Here is a 17,455-nt window from a genome sequence, read left to right on the forward strand (position 1 = left end):
TTATTGCATGTGAACATGACTGATGAACATAAGAACATAAGAAAGGCCGTACCGGGTCAGACCAAAGGTCCATCTAGCCCAGTATCTGTCTACTGACAGTGGCCAATGCCAGGTGCCCCAGAGGGAGTGAATCTAACAGGCAATGATCAAGTGATCTCTCTCCTGCCATCCATCTCCATCCTCTGACGAACAGAGGCTAGGGACACCATTCTTACCCATCATGGCTAATAGCCATTTATGGACTTAGCCACCATGAATTTATCCAGTCCCCTTTTAAACATTGTTATAGTCCTAGCCTTCACAACCTCCTCAGGTAAGGAGTTCCACAAGTTGACTGTGCGCTGCGTGAAGAAGAACTTCCTTTTATTTGTTTTAAACCTGCTGCCTATTAATTTCATTTGGTGACCCCTAGTTCTTGTATTATGGGAATAAGTAAATAACTTTTCCTTATCCACTTTCTCAACATCACTCATGATTTTATATACCTCTATCATGTCCCCCCTTAGTCTTCTCTTTTCCAAGCTGAAGAGTCCTAGCCTCTTTAATCTTTCCTCGTATGGGACCCTCTCCAAACCCCTAATCATTTTAGATGCCCTTTTCTGAACCTTTTCTAGTGCTAGAATATCTTTTTTGAGGTGAGGAGACCACATCTGTACACAGTATTCGAGATGTGGGCGTACCATGGATTTATATAAGGGCAATAATATATTCTCAGTCTTATTCTCTATCCCCTTTTTAATGATTCCTAACATCCTGTTTACTTTTTTGACCGCCTCTGCACACTGCGTGGACATCTTCAGAGAACTATCCACGATGACGCCAAGATCTTTTTCCTGACTCGTTGTAGCTAAATTAGCCCCCATCATGTTGTATGTATAGTTGGGGTTATTTTTTCCAATGTGCATTACTTTACATTTATCCACATTAAATTTCATTTGCCATTTTGTTGCCCAATCTCTTAGTTTTGTGAGATCTTTTTGAAGTTCTTCACAATCTGCTTTGGTCTTAACTATCTTGAGAAGTTTAGTATCATCTGCAAACTTGGCCACCTCACTGTTTACCCCTTTCTCCAGATCATTTATGAATAAATTGAATAGGATTGGTCCGAGGACTGACCCTTGGGGAACACCACTAGTTACCCCTCTCCATTCTGAGAATTTACCATTAATTCCTACCCTTTGTTCCCTGTCTTTTAACCAGTTCTCAATCCATGAAAGGACCTTCCCTTTTATCCCATGACAGCTTAATTTACGTAAGAGCCTTTGGTGAGGGACCTTGTCAAAGGCTTTCTGGAAATCCAAGTACACTATGTCCACCGGATCCCCCTTGTCCACATGTTTGTTGACCCCTTCAAAGAACTCTAATAGATTAGTAAGACACGATTTCCCTTTACAGAAACCATGTTGACTATTGCTCAAGAGTTTGTTTTTCTATGTGTCTGACAATTTTATTTTTTACTATTGTTTCAACTAATTTGCCCGGTACCGACGTTAGACTTACCGGTCTGTAATTGCTGGGATCACCCCTAGAGCCCTTTTTAAATATTGGTGTTACATTAGCTAACTTCCAGTCATTGGGTACCGAAGCCGATTTAAAGCTTGTACAGCTTGTATAGCACAGGAAATATAAAACTGATTATTCAAAAAGTACACTACTAAAAAGTGTCCAGTGGATTTGTTTATGCTGTTGGGAAGCTTTTTACAACGAAAGGTGAAGACCATTAAACTTACGCTCTTAAAAATGACAGCTGACTCCTGTCTTATGCAGTGACATGCTTGCTCACCCAGGATGAGGGAACGTGAAAATAATCTCAAGGTCCCTTTTGTTCTGATCTTAGCTGTCTCTAGCTTCACTTCTCTCTGGAGGTCTGAAGGAAAAGATTGTTTGCACCTTGATCAGATATCCTGATATGCTGCAAAATACATATTGTTTAAACACATCATATGCAAGTTGCCATTATTCTTAGTTAATTGGATTCAATATATACTTGTATATTATTTCATCAGTGAACCTCTCCTACTACTCTGTCCCACCCACTGCTGCCAGAGAACCCAAACATCCAACTTGTTCAGGTTCAGACAATAAGGATGTTTTCATGCTTTTTTGTGCAGTTTTGACATTCATTCCTTCTCAAAAGTCAGCCTTGAAAAACCCAAATCTTCTGTATACCACTGAAGCTAAATATTTCCTATAAGTCCTGCATTTTTCACCTTTCCACTCACAGATAATGAGTTCCAATTCCAATTTAAAAAAAAAAACAGGAAAAAATTCAGGGGAAAGTCATCACAAAACCTTTATTCCCTTCTTTTGGGTTTGTCACTAATTCTAACAAGTAGGTATTTCTTCATCTTAGCTAAATGTTGGATATTGATCATTTTGCAGATGACATAAAACTAGGAGGTATAGCAAATAAAGAAGAAGATAGATTCAATGTACAGAGAGATTTGGATCGTTTGATCATTTGAGGCACTGGACGGAGTCAGATGAGGTTTAATGTAAAGAAGTGTATGATAATACATTTAGGTAAGAATAGCATATAGTATAGATTTAAACTAAAGATCTGTTACCTAGAATACAGTCGAGAAGAAACATGGATTAGCTCTAGATAATAAATTGATTATTGTATGAATTCACAGTGTGATGCCATTATGTAAATCTAATTCAAGACTGAAACGTGCGTGTATGCATGTAGCTACACATGCACTCTCCGAAGGAAAAGTCTCATGCAGAACATAAGTTATAATGCTTTGTTGCTTTGTAATGTGTTTGTAAGGCTGCAATTGGAATTGCAAGTGCAAAAGTCTGGTCTTCACATTTAAAAAATAATCGGGAGCATGTCACCCTATTCCATCTGCTTTCTTCGATTTCCCCAGCCACTTGCTGATTTTCTTGGGATGGCCATTTTTCAGGGAAAACACACACATTTTGGGGCAAGTAATAGAGCTTAAATATTACCCTCTCATGGAAAGGCATCTAGTTTATCCAATTTTCATACCTCTGTTTCTATGAGGAAAAGAGTCCTGTCCCTCTATTAGAAACCTCCTCAATCCACGCCCTAATTGAGACCCCTGTATACTTCCCTAGGCAGTCATTATCAGATAAAACAATCAAGAGCTGTGGTGCAGTGGGAGGAGCTATCTCCCGAACAGGAGTTGAAGATGATGTACTAAATTGGTGGGATGACTCTGCAGATATAAAGCAGCAGTAATGAGTAGGATTTTTCAGGTGGAGCAGATCTTTTACCAGTTTAAATCAAAACAAGTTTCCACAAGCAAAAACATATTAAAAAGATTCCCGGAGATGGGGTTCTCCCAGTACTCAGCACATGGGTGTGCTAGCATTCCCACAGGCATTAACTCACTTCTGTCTCTGGAATGTTTGCTTTATTGCTCTTCCCAGACTACCTGTGCAAGTGAAGGGGAAAACGAAACTGAAGTTAACCCCTTGTGTACTGATTATGAAGTAGTGCCCCCTATCCACTAGCAAACATGAATTGTATACTACTCTGTTATTTGTTTGACTATTTTAATTTACAGTGTTTTTACCAGTTTTAACACTTTGCCATGTCAAACAGCAGGTTTATTTTAACCACAGGAACCACAGAAGTAAAATAAATAAAATATAAAATTGAAGCCATGTTCATTTTGAATTTCCTGACTTTGATGGTTTGTGTCCGTACCTCTCCAAACTGGGCTAAATGTTCCAAGTAAATTATAACTCTGTAAATATTTTTGTCTGTAGGAAGAACATCTTGAAAATAATTTGCAAACTTTAGCTACTGATGTGGCTCCACTTTATAAGAAACTTGCTCCTGATGCTTTTCAGAATCAGGTAGGTCTGTGAGATTCAGGCAATGGTGATAAGTGACCTTAATTTTGTAATGCTGTGTCCTGGAGAAAATGTCTTCCTGACCCCAACTGCTGTTCAGATTATGTCTTGAAGATTAATAACCCTGGTAAATTATTTTGTAACTAGAGAGTTTTTATTATTTATAGGAGTCTAATAATTCTTTAAATCTGGCTCAGCTGATGTCTTAGTAATGTCTTATACTGAATGTCACATTAATTACAAGTTGCACAATGAAATATTTACTTTCTGATAAAGCAGTTTACCTGATTACCTTTATTTAGTTAAAAATCAATACTAGTGTGTCCCACGGAGTCTGAAGTTTCTCAGTGCCATCTCCAAATAAACCTAGTTTATTTTATTTTTAGGTGGAAAATGAGCACATGGGCCCAGACTGTCGGCTTGGATCCAAGGATGGTAGGCCTTTCTCTGGTGTTACAGCTTGTATAGATTTCTGTGCCCACGCCCATAAGGACACACACAACATGCACAATGGAAGCACTGTGGTATGTACATTTCATTTTCTCATTTGTGCTGTTTTCTGTTGTGATTTTTAAATGCTGCTTCATTTAGTGATACATTTGCATGAAGCATTTAAGGTGCTAAAATATTACGAGTGTATCTTCGTATAAATATCCACAGGAGTTGGGTGTGTTTATTCTTAGCCTGCAGAAGTCTTATTATTATTCACCTTGTTATTCTGCAGAATAAGAAAAGCAAAGGTGCAATCTAGGATAAAATACCTACAGCTATCTCAGATATACAAGTCCTGCATGCTCAGTCTACCTCAGGACAGGTAACATATTCAAAGTAAAGGTTTGATGTCCGAAGTAAAATAAAAGAAACCTGCCCTGCAGCTATCTTATTTAAATGAGCTCATTATCTGTCACATTTTATCACTCCCGGTTTTCACATTCACCAACCTCTCCTTCCTTATCACCATGGTGCCTGACAGGCTCTGGGCTGGTGTAGCTATTGGTAGGAAAATAGACCAGGTAACATCATGGCGCATGTGCTGGAGTTATTTTAAAAAGTCTTTGTGGTATTAATTAAGGGGAATAGTCTCCCATAATCCCAGTGTGGAAGGAATCCCTCTAGTTGTCATTCCGTGATATGTGGTTGATACCATAGATGTTCATTGTATGATTAGTGGAAAAAAGTGAGACAAGGAACACCATTTCTATTAAATAACCTTTTAGAAAATGAGGCCTGAAGACAGGTAAGCTCAGAACAAAATAAATCCAAGAATGCTTTTGTAAATATATTGTTTTCAGCAGTGTGAGCTTTAATTACAAGCACTTCCTGCATAGTTGGGATGCTTTTGTGAATGTCATTGGAAATTGCATTCAAGCATAATCTCTGTATTTAAAAGTATATGTAAAATCTCTGCCTTAATTAGGGTTAGTGTCTTCAAAAATTGGAAAATTAAAATTTAATGTTATATTCCTGTAGTTTAAGAAATATAGCCCAATCCTGCACATTACTTGAGCATGTGCCCAACATTAAGCGTGTGAGTAGTCCCAGTCACTTAACTGGAACTACTCACATGCTTACTGTTAATCATGTGCTTTGTTGGATAGGGATCTCTGGCTTTAAGGCTGTAAGAGTCTTTAACGGCTATCCATGAACAGCAAACCTGAATTGACTTGTAGTGTTTTGCTAATAGTGAATATCTTCAGATAAGATTATGAAATAGCTTATTCACAAAATATACCTTACAGAAAAGTGTAAAACCAATATGTTATTAAAGTACATACAGTGTAACTGTATTGAACTACAACTTCCTCAGTGTGGAAATTCAGAGGGAAGATTTAAGAATTCAGAATTTGAAAATGTGTCTTGCCTTTGGAGATTAAACTGTATATTTGACATTTGTATGCTAATATAACTTGGTTCTATCTAAAATAAGATTATTTTGGTACATGCAATATTATTTCATATTAAAAGACATAATTACATGGAACTTAAGTCTACTACCACCTATTTAGGAATAGATCCTGAAAAGAGAAATGATGATGATGTTGGAAAATACAGTATATCAGAGTAGGAATGTCTTAGATGATCTTAAATTAATATGGGTTCCTTTTAAAGAACATATTGGGATCAATTGAATATACATTTATTTATTTAGAGTCATTGGTGTTATTTCAGTACCAGAAAATGTTCATTAGGGACGCTTCTGTATTTCTTTGAATATTTTCATATGCAGTATGTTTTGTGAATTTTTCCAAATCAAATTAGTTGTGTAATCATATTCTTTATTAACTTCATCTTTAGCTAGAGCAATTTAAATCTAGTTTATTTTATGGGAATTGATTCTGTGGAGATCACATTTGAGCAAAAAAATGAAGGTATTAAAACTATATTTATGTGGAAAAGCTAACCAGTGGGCAGCTGTCAATATTTCCTTTTTGCTCTGTAGTGGTGTAAAAATACTTAGAAATTCTACAAGGGTAGAAACCTGTGTATTTGGAAATACTGGATATACTTTCTCTTTATGAAAGCACCTTTTTTACCCAATAAATATAGCATCATTTTCACTCCATCAGACTCTTTTTTGTTATCTTTTTAACAATCTTCTTAGGATGATTCAGGTACCAGGTAAAGTGTTCCCTGGTGAGGTGGAAGCCATGATTACAGTTGAATGGCACAAGGACAGATGTATAAGAATTAAAGGTGTCAATCTGAATTATTCTCAAGTATTTGTGTTGCTTCAAAGGATTAGCTGAAATGGGTCAACTTCATGCCTGTGTAAATCCATTGAAATCAGTGACTCTGTGGTCCAAGGGCTGCTGCCTGTTTCCTTTTGGCCTTTCTGAATAGGAAGGAGAGGTTGGTAGGGTAGCAAAAGATACCTGCACAGAGAGGGTCAGTGGCTGTGAGGAAACTGACATACTTCAGACCCTACTGCAGAAGCATTCCCTAGCTTTGAATGAAGTTAGTGAGAAAAGAAGAGATGATGGCACCTTTCAAATTGCCCATTCAGCTTCTCTTCACACTGTCTTCACTGCTTGTCAAGAGTGCCTTTTCTCACTCTCACAACAGCACACGGGTGCCTACAGATTTCTTCTTTACTAGCACAAATAGTACCCCATAACTCTGGTTCATGAACAATAAGCAGCATGAAGGTTCATGAAGAATAAATCATGCCATATGAGTCTGATCACTTTTTGTGATCTACGTAGAATACTAATATGATACATGAAGCTCATATAGTGGGTGAGACATATTGGGACCTCTTGAAGCATTAGAAACCATGTATTAATACGTTTATTACAAAAAAATTAAATTCAAATAAACATAAGCAACACTACTTTTTTAAAAAGCCTGAAAAATGGCTGATGGGCAAAGAATAATTATAAATGGCACTGCAATCAGTTTGGATTTCACAAGTGTTAACATAGGAGTTTTATTTTATTTTAGTAGTTTTGTCAATGACCTGAAAGAGGAAGCAAAAAAAATAAATTAAACTGAGATGTAACTTCTCCTGGCTTTGAATCCTCTGCAAACACTGAAAGGATATAAAGTACAAATCTAGGGCCTGATTCTCCTCTCTGTTAGACACACGCACACAGTGTAAACCATAAGTCAGTGATTTGAATTTAACAAAATTACACTATTTTGAATCTGATGCAAGAAGAGAATCACACCCCAAATATCAAACTAGAGAGATTAGAAAAATGACAGAGATTCATAAAATGAGGTTCAGGTTGGGAAAAATGCAGTAAACTTTTCTTTTTTGGAATAATATTGTGAACCAAAGCTACTGCATGTAAGGGAGATGCCAGACATGCAAATGTGTAATATCACAGGTTAAGAAGGCAATAATTCCTCTTTACATAGCATCAGTGTTACTTAATTTGGAGTACCATGCATGTTTTTCACTGTTCTACCAGTATTTCAAATGAGATTGACAAACCAGAGAAGATGCAGAGAAGAGAAACAAAGATGGTTAAGGGAAAGGAGGAATTGTCCTATGAAGATAAGGAGAATTGTAAGTGCTGTAGAGCTAGATTATAAAGATGGGATGATATACTTATCTACAAATTTGAAATATGTCACTGTTAAGGACAGCAGAATTGTCCAGGTTTGCTTTAAATGGAGAATAATAATTAACATTCAGAAAATTTAAGCAGGACATTAGGAAATTTTTTAAATAATTTGAATAAAGGAAAGTGCTGGAATACCCATCACTGGAATTATTAAAACTTGGCCGAGGCAACTTGTACTTAGTTGTTCTGTAGGGAACACTCCTGCATTAGCAGAAGGAGGAACTAGATAATCTAATAGGATTTTTTCCATCCGTAGGATTCTAGAATGAGATAAGAAGAGAGAAGATCAGAATAAGAGATGGTTTAAATTGATTAGGACACTGCAAATTTACCACCAGGCTGCACCCTTGAGATCTGAAGATCTAGCTCCACCTAAAGTCACACTACCTTCATCAACTCATCTTGACTTCTGATGTGGTTGTTGGAAAAAAAACAAAAAATGCCACCCTTATGGGAGGCTGATACTGAGGGCTTTTGAAAGGCTAGCCATTGCATAGTACTGGCCAAATACTACCTAGGATTGCAGAGGAAGTCAGAGAAGCCTGTGTTAGCTATGGCTTTACAGGAAACTCTTTTTATCACATCTTAGTGAAATCACTGTTAGCATACTGTCAAGTGCCAGAGGAGTCATATCAACCAAGTCATTTCAAAAAGCAAGAGGGAGATCAGGTGAGACTGGATTTATTTAACTGGTTAAGTTTTTTTAATATTAGTTTCTTAAGTCAGAGACAAAGACTAATTGAAGTAGCAGAACCTATGATATGGAACAACTGCAGTTTTGGAATATAATGCAGCTATGCCCAGGTACCCTGCATAGCACGTACATACCTATACTGTAGCTACCAAAGGTGCTAAGAAATGTGTTTGGCTACCACACCCCCTACAGCACCAAGTAAAACTAATAGATTTATACAGAATGAAAAACAATTAAAGCCCTGAGGATAAGGACTATCAAAATATTTAAACTAGCATTGCCTTACTGGGCGTGTATACAGTGGAGCCAGAAATATACTGCATCTAGTGTAGACAAAAAAACCAAACCCTTGTTGACCTTTGTTCCTAAGGAAATATTGCTTGTGTTGTGTGGTACTTGTGGCAGTTACAGGCAATTCACAAGTATCAGTTGGCCACAAATGGATATTCTAAGAAGAACTGAATTATAAGACTAGAAGTGCTTTATTGTTAAAACTGGAAGTGTTCAGGGGTCAGCCCCATCCTAATTACCTCATATGGTACACGTGCAGTAGTTTTTAAAGATCAGGGCCCACATTTTCAAGATGCATCCAACTAAAGAGCACGTGCTCAACTTGCATAGTGCTACTATCCAATCCACATGTGTAAATTGTAGATTTTCATATACACTACCCCGACTTTCATGCATGCATTAGTTGTTGTGTGCACTTTTGAAAAATTTGGGTTGATAGTTAATCTGGTTAATGGCTGATAAACGGCTATATTTATTATAGTGGTTCTCAATCAGGGGTCTGCAGCCCCCCAGGGTCTGCGAGCCGAGGCAGGGCCGGCATTAGACTAGCTGGACTATCCAGAGCAGAAAGCTCGGCACCCCATGGGATGGAAGCCCCAAGCCCTACCCCTTGTGGCTGAAGCCCAGAGCCCTGCTGCCCCGCCACCCAGCAGAGAGGAAGCTCTGAGCCCCGCCATCCCATAGCTGAAGCCTGGAGATCCTCCAATGCGCAGAGTTGAAGCCACAACGCGCACACACACACTCTCCCACCCTGCAGGGCAGAAGCACCAAGCCTCAGTGCCCCATGGGGTAGAAGCCCTAAGCTCCCAACTGCCCCACGGCACAGAAGCTCCCAGCAGCTGAAGCCCAGAGCCCCAAGGCGCCTCCCTCATGGCTGAAGCCCTGAATCCCTCTTCACCTCCTACCCCCACTGGTCCCTGAAGTTTTATAGCATGTTAGGGAGGCCTCAGAAAGAGAGAGATTGAGAACCCGTGGTTTACTATAGTTGGCCAATATACTTTTATTTAGCACTTTAAAACTTGGTGACTTCATCACAAGAGAGATGATAATTGGAAGGACCAGAAATTAACTCGAGGAGGTTATTTTTTCCTCATATTAGTGCATTTTCTGTAATTCAAAACCATATTGTATACTACATGATAGCCAATAGAGGACAAGATGTTGGAAATCAAGCAGTTATGGGGACAGGGATTTGGTAGAAATTTGTACAAACTGTATAAATATGAACAATATTTAAAATATGTACAAATGCATCAAAAGCAGGTTCTAGCTCCTCAGGAGTGCTATAGAACAGGATATGAAAAGGGAGGGATGATTACTGCTGATTCATGCCACAATCCCTCATGAAAATTTGTGCATTTGGGCTGAAGGAGAATTGGTAGGCAAATGCATACAAAGTAATTGAAGTTGCTCTACTTTGTGTATTGTGGACCAGTAGGACTGTGACAGTTATCCACTAGCTTTGGTTGACTATGAGGGAATTAACTGAGTTTTCTTTAGAGACAGAAAGCACTTTTGACAGGGATGCATGATCATTACTCTGTTCACCTCTGAAAGACATTGCTCTAAGAGAAAATCTCTGCAAAATTTTCTCTTTGCTTCACAGACTGTTTCATGGTGTTTGATTAGTGGAGATGTGTGTAAAGCACCCTTCCAAGTGGTCGTCTGCTTGGGCAGAAGGTTCTACCTTAGTGAACTAATTTTTGCAAGACTTACTGTTGCTATCTCCCAGCAATCCTTGTTAAAGATGAACTGTAAATAAAAATCTCAAAATTAGCAATATTTGCAGAATTCTTCCTTAGTCAGGCTTTGTCTTGGATCTCTAGTTTCGCCCAGCACTTTATTATACAAAATCAAACTTTCGCTTGTTAGGGCCCTTAAAGTCATATCTGGTTGAACCCAGCTCTAATGATGTTGCCTCACCATGCTGTAGGGTCATAGCTCTCATCGAGCTGTTGCATAGGGATTTAAGTAAATTCCTGTTTTAATGTGTGTTTTCTCAAAGTTTATTATTACTTAGCAAGAAACGTTGAAGAACTATATCAAATAATTTAAAGGAAAGGGATGGGGGTGAATAGACTAGTCTGAGCCCCTGAGAAACAAATCCATGCTCCAGGACTTCCATAGAACAAGAGCTGAAGCACTGAAGTAAAGCTCGAGACAGCAGTTACATCTCTCGAGGAACCCGAAAGAGGAGAATGGGTAGTTTGAAGGTGAGATTGTGCTCATGTGACACAAATAGAAGGTGTTTTCAGGGTTTATTTGTAGTTCATATTTAAAGCAAAGCTGGTGTCAATGACAGCTGTTTTAAAATGAGAGCCTTATTTGGATTAAAAAGACCAGTCAGTCCATCTTTTAAAAAGAATAAAAAACTGTTTAAAAATACCTCCAGATTTGGTCTTGATGACGACCCTCCATTAGTTCAATGCTGTAAGTAGGTCTTTCCACCGTCATGTGTAGCTGGCAGAGCTTCCTGGAATTTCCTGTAAACACACTTGCAAAAGCAGAGCTGACTTGCACAACTTTGCATGGTAAACAAGTTAAAATGTCAGCAGCAGAGAACAAAAAACCCGCTCTTGCTACAAACATAACAACAATACCCTACTGGACACACATACTTTTACTATGTAAGAAAAATGGTCATAAGGAAGTGAGAAACATCCTTTGACTTTGAGTTCATGATGTTGGTTCTTCAGAGGTTTGGTTTTTGGTATTGTATGCAAAATGTATGGCAAAGATAACGTTCCGCAATGTTAATTATTATTATTATTTATCTGTATCAGCATGATGCTTTACTGAAGACATGTTTCTCTAAATCCGATTTACTGTTTGCGATTAATTGTTAGAACCTAGTATCTAATGTTTTCCATTCCAGACAATGAGGACATAAACATGAAATGAAAACCAAAACGCGGAAGAGTTCTTCTATAAAAACACACAGTCCACAGTGAAAAATAAAGACTTTAAACCATGCAACTTAAAATCCATTATTCTTTTCACATGCAAATCCATAAACTAGATTTAGACTGTCAGCTCTGCTTTCTAAGGCAAGGACTGTTCTTACTCTGTACCTAGCAGAATGGAGCACTGATTTTGTTGGGGCCTCTAGATGCTACTGCAATACAAATTAATAATAATAATTAGTACAGAGACCCTTCCGCATTTAAAGACAGTCATTCAATCTCTGTGTTAGTAGCAGTAAAATTCCATCTGCTATCATATAACTGCAAGTAATTAGATTAATCAAAATCACTAAATCTCTGTTAACCCACCTGGTGAAAAGTCCAACAAAAGTTCCACACAAACATCCAGTACTACTAAACCTAATACTAGTATTAATTCATTTGGCAAAGCTGTGATTTTGAAAACACTTTGGTAGGACAGCTGTCTGCCTGGCTGAATCTAAGTGTCCTGTACAAATCTTTCATACTGAGTTTGGCTTCATTTTTAGCTTACCATCAGCTTTTTCCATGGAGAAACCTGCAGTTAAAAATTCGTTACAAGCACCTACTCAATGGACCTGCAACAATTTGTTATTTGCTGGAGATGGTCTATAAATAAAGTAAATAAATTTATAGTGCTAGAAACTTCAAGGATACCTTTTTTATATGGTTATGTCAGTGAGTTGCTTATTGGAAGTCCTTAGTACAGACTTCATTGTGAAAACAAAACAAATGTCAATAGTAAAGTATAATAGAGTGATCTCCACCTGAGCACCCCGCCTTCACGGCCAAGAGTGCCTCTGCAGTGCCCTCCGTCTGTTTTCCCATTCTTCAGGACTCCTTAAACAAAACACCTTACAGTCTTGCTAATCTAATCACAGACCTCCTTGAGCCTGGTTTCTTTATTAACAATTTGCAAAAAGCAAACAAACAATAAATCTTCTGCCCAGCCTTATGCTCCCTGAGGTACTGTCCCTTCCTGCTGTCTGAGCAGCTAGACAGTGCAAGGCCTGGCCTGCCCTGCTTTCTTTGCCATCTCCCAAAGGAAAACTAAACTTTCAGTTGGGGTCTTCTGACCCAGCCCCAGCACCCTTCTGTAGGGACCATGGTAGGAGACTTTCTGTACAGCTTTACTACATAGTTCCCCTTCTAGATCTGTCCTCGCTGAACTCTCTTTGACCCTTTATCAACCAGGTGCAGTTCCACCCTCTTAATTGCTCAGCTGGGAGTACCTGTTCTGGTGTAAGGGCTCTGGACTATTTCCATCACAAGGGGCCAGTCACTCTGTGACATAAAGAGTTTAAAAGTTAAACATTTCTTCCTAGGCAAGGGGTCAGTTTCTGAATAAAATACCAATTTCACTAGGAGAACTGATTAACAGTTGATTCAGCCTTTTCTACAGATAGAGTGAGAATTTCACAAGATAATATAGAGTATATTGTAGGCAAGATTCAGTAAATGTTGTCAATCAACTATTAGTCAATCAATAGTTCCTAAAAAAGAATCAGACGACCACTTTTCTACTGACATGCATTAGAATTAGTGTGTGGAATGAATATTTATCCCCAACAGCTCATTGAATTTCTTCTGGTTATGAATCTATCATATCATCTTTTCATGCAAGTTCAGACATTTGCAGTAGTTGCTAAAATGCCCTTTCAGAATGGATAAAGGTGACTGTATGTTACTATTCTGGACAATATCAGTAATGTGTTTGATAAATGTTATACAGTATTACAAGCTTCAATATGGAATGATTGTCAAGGATAAATGACCTGACATGATACATACCATAACTAATTATAGCTATTTGTGGAAAATGTCCCATGCTTTCTATAAATGCATTTTCTGGTTGTTCAGAATACCAATATCATTTCAAAGGAAGGATTTTAATTGCTGCTTTTTCCATTTTGTAAAAGCAGAGGAGCTTCAGAAATGCTTTCCAAAACTGTTTCCATAACCTAATGTAAACATATTCTGTCTGTAATAATCCAATAGAACTACTTACTGTAGATCTCAAAAAATAGTAAAAGTAAAGTAAGCTAAGTAATTCAGTTGTGAAATTGGTGAATCACTCTTATGACTTGAGTGGACCTTAATGGCTCGCCTTGTCAAAGTGCTGAGACCATGTTAGCAGGCCACTGCAGAGCTAGATGATGATGCAGCATATCTGAGAGAATGGACATCTATTCTGTTCCCAAAGCACATCTATTCTGTTCTCAATCTACATAGAGAAGAACTATACAGGAAATTTAGTTTAGTAATTCAGAAATGCATTTTGCCCACTTTGCTGCATCTTCAGTTCAAAACATCTGTCTTACTAATGATGTAGTGGAAAAGGCTACATCAGATTCAACTCAAGAAGTTCAAGTGGCCAAAGACGCAGATCAAAGAACTACAGGATTCAGAACTCTTTGGCTACAGATGTTTCTTCAAATGGTTTAATCGTTTCATTCAATTTATGGGTGCATCTTAGAAAAAGAACAGAAATCCACGGTGTCTCCACACCTTGAATACTGCATGCAGTTCTGGTCAGCCCATCTCAAAAAAGAGATATTAGAATTGGAAAAGGTACAGAGAAAGGTAACAAAAATGAGCAGGGGTATAAAACAGCTTCTATCTGAACATGCAACTGTTTTTATCTTCAAGTTTATTGGATATCCAAACAAACCATTTGGCCAGCATTTTCTCATTTGGCTATTAAGTGTCCTTGATGATCCAACTAGTGTGTCTTTTTGGAAAAAATATTTAGTACAGCAGGAGATGCAGGAGGACATAACTCATACTTAAAATCCAAAATAATATAGCATTTTGTCTTTTTCAATCTGCTTTGATTGGTTTGAAATAGAATATTAATAGTAATTCATGTAAAAAGCTACTTTGAATGCTCTCAGCAGTACATTCCAAAGGTTTTCCAATGGATCACTTTATGTAGAGTCCACCATTAATAAAAGGGCTTTTGAACCTAATGTTTCACATTAAGTGAACTTCTCTGCTTTCTCTACAAACTGTTAGAGCATCTAAAAGACTCTTAGATCATAATTTGCTGCCCTCTAGGACTAATTTTTGAATCCATAGACTAGTCTGGTCTGCTTGCTATTTGATTCTTCGTCTTAGATGCACAGGTATATAAGTGAGATACTTAGAATGAAAGTTTACTTATGTTAAACGTTAAACTTTCCATCACTGCATTTTGGATACATGCATAATAATGTCTCAATTATTTTGTAAATAAGTGTACTGTTCTATTTGATATAGTCTTAATGCTTTGTCTTGTGGAGTAACCCTGTCCATACCCACAGCTCTGCCAATGTACCTCAACCCTGACCTGTAACAGTCTTTCAGTGCAAGTCCTGGACCTCATTGAACAAAAACTGCCACTTGTGCTGAATTTTGTGTTGGTTTTGTCATATAAATAGACGTTCACTTGGATGAGCTTCCCCCTTCCATATTTTTTCCTCTTATCTTTTTTTCATTTGGCCCTGCATGGCAAAATGTATTTCCCTGTCCCTACCTGCCCTATAGGTCAGCTGAAAAGATGAAAATGGTTAAAAGAAGTGAAATTCCCAGATAAGATTCCAACATAGGAGATGAGAATAAATATTAAAAACATACAAGGCTTGATTTTCAGGCACTTGTCTGTTGATGTGCAAAAATGCATGCCATGTACACATGTGCCACCACAAGTGGCACCAGGCTTTTAATTTTTAAAATAGACATGCATTCTTCTCTGACTGCTGGTCCCTATGTGTATTCCATTGTGGGTACATATGCGCCCAGAGCCAGATAATATTGAAAGCAGTGTCTATGGGTCTGCACATACACCCTGGCTCACCTCATGCCTCCAACCATGGAGATAAAGAGCAGGACAGACCAACCACCTCCCCAGTTCCTTCTCACCGCATTATGGTCTGGGTTGGAACCTCAAGTGCCCAAAGTTTCAGCTTTATTCCTTTATCCATTAACATATTTAGATATCTGTAAATAGTTCTTAGAAGTTTTAGAGTTTAAAAGTTGTATCTGTTAGTTTTATAGTTAGCCGTCTCAAGGTGAGAACCCCTCTCCCTCCCCCATACCTTGTTTTTGGTACTGGACTATCCCTAGGACTCTGGGCTTCAAAAATTGTGCTTCCGGCCCACGATCCTTCTTGGTCAGTGACGACCACCAACATTGCCTTGGGGAAGCCCACATAACAGTGAGGTGCAGTATCTTGCATTCATTCCCCAGCCATACCCAGGAAGGGCAAGAACTTCATTTTAGGAAGCACCTAATGGAAAAGGCCATGGGGCCATAATCGGACCCAGGCTGGGGTAACCCCATACGTTGGTCTGACTAAGCAAGGAGTGCATCTCCTGCCATGAGGTCCAAACTCAGGAGCCAGAAAGTCTATCCCTACAGATCCTTTGGCGGGGTCCTGTTGGGAGAGCAGGGAGCTTTCTCATAAGCATGAGACTAAATCTTCCTTCAAATCCACTTTGAAGAAGTTGGATTCAGCCCTTTCTAAACTGAGCAATTCTCTAAGCTCAGCCCAAGAGAATTTAGTTCATCCTAAGTCTCAAAGTCGTGACAAGAAAGCCCACAAGCTTAGGGCTTCATTGGTACTGGATTGCAATCTGGTGGCACTGGTACCTCCCAAACACAAACACTGAGATCCACTGGAACCAACGAAGAGTGATCATCAAGAGCCTCAGTTACCAACAGTACCGCTAAGGTGGTCTCTGTAGTAGCAGCCTATGTCAGACACTGTGGTTTCACCATCTTCCCCTACTTCAATGATTAGCTCCTCATCTCCACGCCAGAATACCTATATGTCGACTTCGACAATGCTGCAACTCCTCTCCTCTTTGGGGGTCAGCATAAATGCCGAAAAATCCATCCTCAGCCTTATGCAGGCTTTAGACTTCATCAAGGTGTCCTTAAAGTAAATCACAGCAAGGGCTTATCTGCTGAGGGACAGGTTTCAAGCTAGGTCATAAGCAACCCCTGAGTACCTGTCAAGATTTGTATCTCTGTCATAGGTCATATGGGTTCATGCAATCAGATTACCCTGTTGGCAGTTTACCTTCCCAGGAACCAGAACATGCTAGTAAACTCTCAGCAGATACTTTGCTGTCTCACAAGTGGGAGCTACATAACTTGGTGGTGAACAATATTTTTGCTCTGTGGGGACCCCCACCAGGGAACTGTTCACCCCCAAACAAATAGGAAATGCCACATATACTGTTCTAGAGGAACCAAGGTTGCCACTCACAGGGCAATACTCTATTTCTCCCAGGTCAGACTATCTGAACTACGCCTTCCCTCTGCCACCACTCCTGTCTTGAGTTTTACACAACATTTGACAGGAGAGGTTACGAGTTATTCTCTTTTGCCCTCAGCTGGCCCAGACAGTTTTAGTTCATGAGCCCCCTATTCAGGTCATCTTGGACACTGATCATTATACCAATATTTCCCAATATCCTGACCCTGGGGAATAGCAAGATCAAACATCCCAAACCATGTCCGCTTTATCTCAGGGCTTGGTTTTTGGGTGGACAACATCCCTAGAGTGATAATGTTCTGAAGCTGTGGAGAACATCCTTTCTAACAGTAGGAAGCATTCCACTAGAAAATGTTACCTATCTAAGTGG

General features: G+C 38.8%; 1 protein-coding gene across 1 annotated transcript in view; it reads left to right on the plus strand.

The window, feature by feature from the left end:
• The window catches only part of TET1 (tet methylcytosine dioxygenase 1), a 122,455-nt gene that overhangs the window by 89,109 nt on the left and 15,891 nt on the right, over window positions 1–17,455 (plus strand). The window contains exons 9-10 of the mRNA XM_045024799.1: window positions 3,742–3,831; window positions 4,215–4,352. Coding sequence (XP_044880734.1) covers window positions 3,742–3,831; window positions 4,215–4,352 — 228 coding nt within the window. The remainder of the gene's footprint in view (window positions 1–3,741; window positions 3,832–4,214; window positions 4,353–17,455) is intronic.

This window comes from Mauremys mutica, chromosome 7 (assembly GCF_020497125.1).
Source record: "Mauremys mutica isolate MM-2020 ecotype Southern chromosome 7, ASM2049712v1, whole genome shotgun sequence".
NCBI classification, from domain to species: domain Eukaryota; kingdom Metazoa; phylum Chordata; order Testudines; family Geoemydidae; genus Mauremys; species Mauremys mutica.